The sequence below is a fragment of the Rutidosis leptorrhynchoides genome, chromosome 3, assembly GCF_046630445.1.
Source record: "Rutidosis leptorrhynchoides isolate AG116_Rl617_1_P2 chromosome 3, CSIRO_AGI_Rlap_v1, whole genome shotgun sequence".
Taxonomy (NCBI): Eukaryota; Viridiplantae; Streptophyta; class Magnoliopsida; order Asterales; family Asteraceae; genus Rutidosis; species Rutidosis leptorrhynchoides.
Window position 1 is genome coordinate 66,047,159 of NC_092335.1, and position 7,504 is coordinate 66,054,662.

The 7,504-nt window shown below is 32.3% G+C and overlaps 2 protein-coding genes across 2 annotated transcripts; both read right to left on the reverse strand.

Moving 5' to 3' along the window:
• Window positions 1-3,121: 3,121 nt before the first annotated feature.
• LOC139896241 (uncharacterized) lies at window positions 3,122-3,358 on the reverse strand. Its single transcript, XM_071878833.1, has one exon. It carries the CDS (start codon window positions 3,356-3,358, stop codon window positions 3,149-3,151), a length of 210 nt encoding a protein of 69 aa, XP_071734934.1. The 3' UTR covers window positions 3,122-3,148.
• A 1,110-nt stretch (window positions 3,359-4,468) lies between these two features.
• LOC139896244 (nuclear transport factor 2B) lies at window positions 4,469-7,180 on the reverse strand. Its single transcript, XM_071878836.1, has 2 exons — window positions 6,766-7,180; window positions 4,469-4,553 (listed from the first exon to the last, which is right to left on the reverse strand). The coding sequence occupies exons 1-2, from the start codon at window positions 7,060-7,062 to the stop codon at window positions 4,479-4,481; spliced, it is 372 nt and encodes a 123-aa protein (XP_071734937.1). The 5' UTR covers window positions 7,063-7,180; the 3' UTR covers window positions 4,469-4,478.
• Between the last annotated feature and the right edge of the window lie 324 nt (window positions 7,181-7,504).

Below are 7,504 nucleotides of genomic sequence, written 5' to 3' on the forward strand. Positions count from 1 at the left end.
ATTTTATATACTTTATAAAATTATGTTACAATATATAAGTTAATATAATATAACTTATATTTACTATAATCATATTATTTATTTAAGTGTGTAATTATTCGGTCTATGTTAATTAAATTGTATATATATCAACCCTTAAACAATAAGAACGTACAATCAGGTAGTAAACCTTAGGGTCAAATTAGTAAATTTAGAAGTCAAAAAGTGAGGGTTGTTATATTCCATAACAGATGTCATGGTTGAGAGTAGTCTAACTAACTATTAAGAATCATCAAACTATGCATTTTCTTCTCATTTATAAGTTTCAATCATTTCTAGTAAATAAAAATAAATTAAGTCAACTTTAATGTCACTTAGAGCCTAAATTGAAAACTAGTGAAAATTTAATTTTACCATTTTCATGGTGTCTCACATTTTTTAACCTACTTATTGTTCGAAATCAATCTCTCTATCTATAGATAATTGAGAGAGATGACTTTCTCTACTCTTAGGGTGTATCACTCTAGGCAGAGAAATGACTTGTCTGAATGGGGGAAGGATTGTCTACGTCTTATCTTTCCCATTAGGATTATGTTTTGTTGTTGTTGTTGTTGTTGTTGTGAGTTGTTTCTATTTACCTAATATTAAAGTGAAACGTAATCTATTATGTTATATTGCTTATTGTATCATACAATACAATGATATAAGGTGTTTAATAGTAGAAATATATAAAATAATACTGTGATAGATAAGGCCTAAATCAGCTGGTAGAAGACTCCAATCTTCATCACCATTACACAAACACTATATTGAATTGAACAGTTTAAATTTTGTTTGCTTTCAAAGTTAGGACCACGGTACATCCTTTATGCATTACTTTTACATTAAATGAAAATACATACAATTTATGGAAAATAGTTTCGTGTGATTAAGGTGCTGTTTGTTTTTTAAGATGTTTTTGTCTGAAGATCTGCGGACCATGTCTGTTAAGAAGATGTGGTCTGAAGGTCTTTATGCTGAATAATGAAGACTGTTTGTTTTTATGTCTGCAACATAACTTAATTCTGTCTGCAGCACTTAGAAGCACATTTCTAAGTCTGCGAGGCTGCAGACATAATAAGACATTATTTTATCTTATGTCTTCAGAAAAACAAACTGTCTGCAGTAAAAACGTCTGCCGGCGTACAGACATAAGACATAATAAGGTCTGCAGACAGGAAAACAAACAACAGCTAAGTCATGCTAAATCCACATTTAGATACATAGTGTAGTTCTGTCTTTTATCTCCTTTTTCTTTGCTTTTACCCCCTTTTTCCAATTCTTGACTAGGTTGGCAAACATATGTCCTTTTTCAACATCTATTATCACCTTTTACTAGCGTCAATGTAATTGTGCTCTTTCCATTGTTTGGAATTTATTATTATGGTGATGGTGATATTTACATCATCAATTTTAATATATTCATCACAATCATACAAGAACTTAATGTATAATTGTGATAAAAATATCAACCTTGATGATGAAAATATCTTTACATGAGTTTTAAAGCTCAAATCTCTTTAATAACATATATTGGGTGTACATGAAAAAAGGTCGGAGATGGTCACGGATAATATGGTTAGGTTACATGTACATATGAGGAATGAGTACTCATTTCTAGAGGAGACTGAACTAAAGAAACTAACAACGAAACATGAAACCAATAATTTTAACTTAATCAGAAAAAATCTCACGTGTTCGACAAAATTGTTTTTTCGGGCTTCTATTGGTTGTATTCGAGATACCACAAATCCAAGATAAAATGGGCGGAGTGGTTGCTAGATACTCTTAATTCGTTGTAATTAATTTTCCCGTTTCAGTATTTCATGTAGTTTTGTTCTTTTATCTTCTTTTGCGTTGTGGTTTCCCTTGTATATTTTCTAGCTTCTGCTAGTTTTTATTATATTTGGCTGTTCAAAAAAAAAAAAAAAAAATTAACTTAATTACAATGGGATTGAGAATAGGGGCAAAACTATTTGGGGGCAGGGTGGGGCGCCCGCCCCCAGTGGATTTGCAATTTTCAGTGTAAAAATTTTGGGTTTTTCGACTTTGCCTCCGGTGAGTTTTTTTTTTGCCCCAAAACCTACATATGTTGCCTCAAAACCTTCAAATTTTGCCCAAAGTTCTCCAACTTTTGCTCCAAAACCTTTAAATTTTGCCCAAAAAATCTTCGAATTTTGCCCAAAGACCTCCATAATTTGCCTAAAAACCTCAATTTTTTGCCCCAAAATTTCCATATTTTGCCTAAAGAAAGTGCTACGGTTTTATATTTTTTTTTTTGCCCCCAGGTGAAAAAAAATCCTAGTTCCGCCACTGATTGAGATTGTCTCTAATATCATGATCTATCATGTTATTTGTAAGTGAGTAATGAAATAAACGAGGTGGGGTGCCCATGCGTTGCCGGCGGAGCGTTTGCTAATTTGGGTATATAAAAAGGAGGGGAAAAAACAGAAGTATAGAAATAAATTGAAGTTGGTAAAAAATTCACGGTTTATCTGGAGGGGGAAAAACCACTAAAAATTACTATTCGTAAGTTTTTGGTTTAGTATATATGTTAATGTTAATGTTAATAATAATTAATGTTAATGTTAATGTTAATGTTAATGTTAATGTTAAAATGTTAATGTTAATGTTAATGTTAATATGTGTGTTAATGTTAATGTTAATAAATAAAAGTAAAAAATAAAGCTCTTTACAATTTATCTTTACAAAAACAATAAGCTTGATTTATCAAGTACTCCGTATTAAAATTAGTTGAAAGGATCGTAATCCATTACAATGTGCTTTCAAGTATAACAATTTAATGAGAAACAACGGAAGTGTACGGTTTTGGCAAAAATCAATTTTTACAGTATAATTTTTTCAGTTTTGAACTAACATTGGATATATAACTTTTTCAAATTTTAATAAGCCCATAAACCATAAAAATGAAATTAGCCAAACACCCAACACAAAATTATGAATGTTAGGTCATAGGTGGAACACGTAAAATATAAAAGAATTGTTACCTTATCAAGTGCAAACAAATGCAATCCAGATTATGTATTAAAAAGTAAAAACTCACCAATATGATGAAAAAGAAGACTGAATTACATAACATTATATATGAAAAAATAAAAGGGGCAACGAGTTAACCAAGGTACATATGGATCCCAATGGCTAATAAGAAAATACAAATAAGAGTAAAATAGATAACAGAATGAACCAGAATTGAAACACCACTTGTTTGAAAATTACCAAATTCCACCATCTTGGTGTGGCCTGGTATTTGAATCAGCAGACCGGGTGTTAGTAATATGAAGAGCACCACAGCTACGAACACTGGTCCCCAATCTGACATTTTTCAAATTACGGGCTTAACTTTTGATCTATTCTCTTTGCTTATAAATGTTTCTAAATGAGTATGTGAGGTATATATACATATACATAAATACATAATACATAATACATACAGTTGGGATTTAAGGATAAGTGGTGGAGGAATAGACAAGTATGACTGTGGAAGGGGAAAAGTGAGCTTTCATTGCTTGCTCAAGTTATTCTTCATTCAACATTGACTCCCTCCCACTTGCCAACTCCATGTTAAGAAGGAAACTGAAATTAAAAAAAAAAAGGTAACTAAAAAAATAACAGGTAAATGGGTTACTAATTGCACTATGATTGTAAATTTCATCCAAGTTTTAACATTTATCCTTCATAAATTCACAACACACTATATAGATTGGGATCATAATAAATTGAAAATTCGCAAATTTAGTTCAAGCTTTAGCACTTAAAACGTTAAGTCTGAATGAAAACACTTCTCACATTTTACCTTTTTATCTCTTTAATTAACTTGAATAATTAGTTAATTACAGGTTTATATGGCAATGAGCGCAATACTCGTGGAACAATAAACCATCAAAAAGTGATGAATTGAAAGTAAAAATTTACTGCTCGTTGAAATTACTGGTAGTGAAATTAGGAAACAATCGCATATAAACCACAACTATGCAGGATCCATCACCCCCTCTGCTTTTGAAAGAGCCCCTATTAAAACACCCAGTCCAGTCTTTTCTTTATACATCAGGCATCATTGCATCAGCTATGTTAAATGCTAAACACCAATACCTGGAATGCACAGCGTACGGCATGAGATAATTTCAATGGATGGGTCTGGTTGAAGAAACTACATGTAACAGGGATGAACTTGCAGGGTGCCTGTAATATTAGCACTATATGACAGCAAATGCTTTTGCAACGTAATAACCATTCGCAATACAAATAATCACAAATTGATCAACTTGCAATTATCATATCAAATATTGAATTCAAGAAACCAGTCGAACAGCAACACCAAACATCGAGTTTTTTTTTCCAATTCACCAATAGGAAGTAACAATAAGACAGTATAAAACAAAGACAGAAATGATGAGAAAAATATTCAGAATGGAATGTAAATCTAGCGGGCACACTTCTTTTCACGCGTAGTTCAAGCGGAATATGTCGTTGTACACGTAAAAGCTTCCTTGTGGTGTTGGCATCAAATGAAACATCTGCAGACAAAAAAAAATAAGTGTGTAAGAGGCATTGATTCACCACACATAACATTGTAAAATAAATGGCTTTATATAAGCTTAAAGATTTGAACCATCTTAAAACTAGAAATAACAAAATACATGATAAGGCTAGCCATGTTGCCACTGATGTTTACTTATGAAACGTATGATGAGGAATTAGCATGAAAAAAAATAGTCATAGTTTGATGGTTAAATTAGAGAACTCTAGTATGTCATGAGAAAGGATTTTATAGTATTTATGAGAAAAGGATAACATCCGTAGGGAACCCTAAATAAATTGCTATATTATCTTCTATAAATATGGTTGCTTACTTGCTTGAAACAAGAAGGAACCGAGAAAACATCATATAATGTCAAAAAACATTGAACTAGAGACGACTATATTATGATTTTACCTCCAGAATTAGAATATTTCACCTATATTATGATTTTTCTAAACATGTATTTTGGAGAAAAGTATTTCAGCTCAAACCCATCACAACCCTCTCTATTAACCGGCGCACCCTACCAACCATTTTGCCACCTATAAACTGGAAGACAGTTTTGATTAACTACTTATTCAGTATTTACTGAATCATTTACTAGGTGATACAAAAAGGTAAATGTAAGTTATATTCAGTTAAATAGCTATATAATTTATTAATGTCATATCATGATGCAACCATTCTTTTTTCCTCTGCATGTCCACCTCAACTCACAAATGTTTTACATCACACAGTTCTCTATTACAACTATCTTTCCCGGAAATATCACACTAACATCTATGTAAATCAAAGAAAAGCATGTATCCATTATTCTGTTTTCTTTATTTTCTACTTTTATCTAATAATAGAGCCTAGTAGGAGATTTAAAATAAAACCGAATGTAGTTAATACTACATAGTCAACATGTGAGGTCATAATTAAACACTTTCATAACTACCGTCTACTGGGGACCGTTCAACAAATTTTAATCTACCACAAACATTTGGTTGCATTCCACATAGCACATATAGAGAACATCATTGTATGCAAGTCTTCATGATATGATTTGTTACATACATATGTCAAAGATACAACTACATACAAAGAAAACTGAGGCTTGTACTAAGACAAAATACAACAAGAGATGCAAATAAATGTATATGTATCTGATAGAACAACCGTCTATTTCATGCATAACAACAAAAGCGGGAGGAATTGTCAATGTGGCATATTTCTAATGCATTGGCAGTAATGTCATATAAATAAATCAAGTGCACTAGTTGAGCAGACCTTACATAATCTCAAAAGTAGATCTAAAAATGCTAAAATGGTGAGAGAAAGCATATATGTGATACAGATTAGGTATCGTATTGAAGGATAGAAGCATCACTAACTCAAACCACACACCATGACTAGTAAATGTAAATAAATTTGCATCACTTTGTAAGATAAGAAAAGATATGCTGTGGCTTTAACGTATAATTTGAGTATAAAACAATGTTTTTCACGTCAACGATTTGTAGTAAGTAACATTGAACACTCGTGTGAAGGTTTGTGACATGTAAATCACAACCTCATTTAAAAGAGTATCAATATTTGTATATTGTACTCTGCATATCCTTCGCTTTCGAAAAGACCATCATAGTTTTAGAATTTTGAGATTACCAACGTTAAAATTAGAAAATCTTTTAACGAGGTGAAGTGCTATTCCTCTTGGTTTTAAAAAGAGGAGGGTATAATGTTTTTATGTTCCAGTTGAAGTGTTATTCCTTTAGGAACGTTTGCAGCAACTATAATTATTATTAGCTGGATACATAAATCATCTCAACCATAACAATTACAGTATTATACATAATGATGATCGTCAATAAGTGTAAGATCAGATACCAAACCTATAAGTTGTCCAAAAAATACTGTATGATGGTCTTTTCGAAAGGTTATGTAAAATAAATCATAATCAAAATAAGCCGTCCAAAGGTTATGTATAATTGAACTGTACCAAATTGAAGAACAAACGCATTATACAACAAATTAGAAGAAAAAAACCCTAGCTGCAGTAAACAATCATACGACGACGTTCTCTTTTCCACGACACCTAATCCAGATTTCCTGATTTATTAATTAGGGTTTCCAATCCAAATTTCATTCAAAAACAACAATCATATAAATCGATATCATCTAATAAGATCCAACGAAGAAACGATAAGTGACGGAAGAAATACTACCTGACTGAACTTAAGAGCGTGTTGTTCACCGGCAAGTTGAAGATTACCGCTAACAAAAACGAGCATACCACCGGCGGGACCGGAAGGTTGGCAATCGACGGTAGTGATGCTATGTTTGCACTGCTGGAACGGTAGAGATGTGAGCTTGTTGACGATCTGCTGTGAGCCTTGAATTTTTTGACCTTCAAAAGTCAACATAGATGAATCCTGGTACAAATTGGATAACCCGGCCCGATTAGTGTCGAAGGTGGAGTAGTAGTGCTCCACGAATGCTTTTGAGAGAGCATCTGGATCCATTTTCTTCTTCTTTGTTGATCTGTTCTCACAAACCCTTGTTCTATCAGGAGAGAAACTCGCTAGCTGGATTATTTATTTGATACTTAGCTGATATAAAACGCTACACACTATCTGAATTGCAAAACGATATAGCTTAGCAATTTTTTATTGGGGTTAATTAAACTATTTCACACAAATATCAATTTTGTTTTTTAAACTAGTTTTCGAACCCTCGCTTCGCGCCGGGCGTTCGGTTTTCAATGTATTTTATTGCGTTTAGTTTGTAAAATTATTTCGTGGCTAACGATGATGTCGTTGAAGCGCAACTCGAGTTGAACTAAAAGGTATAACCCACGAAAGATTTAAATGTTATTTTAAATTAACAATATATGTGCATCTCCGCGTTTCGCTATGGAATTTTCGACTTTTAAAAATTTAACGCAAAATCAACATGTATGAAAAG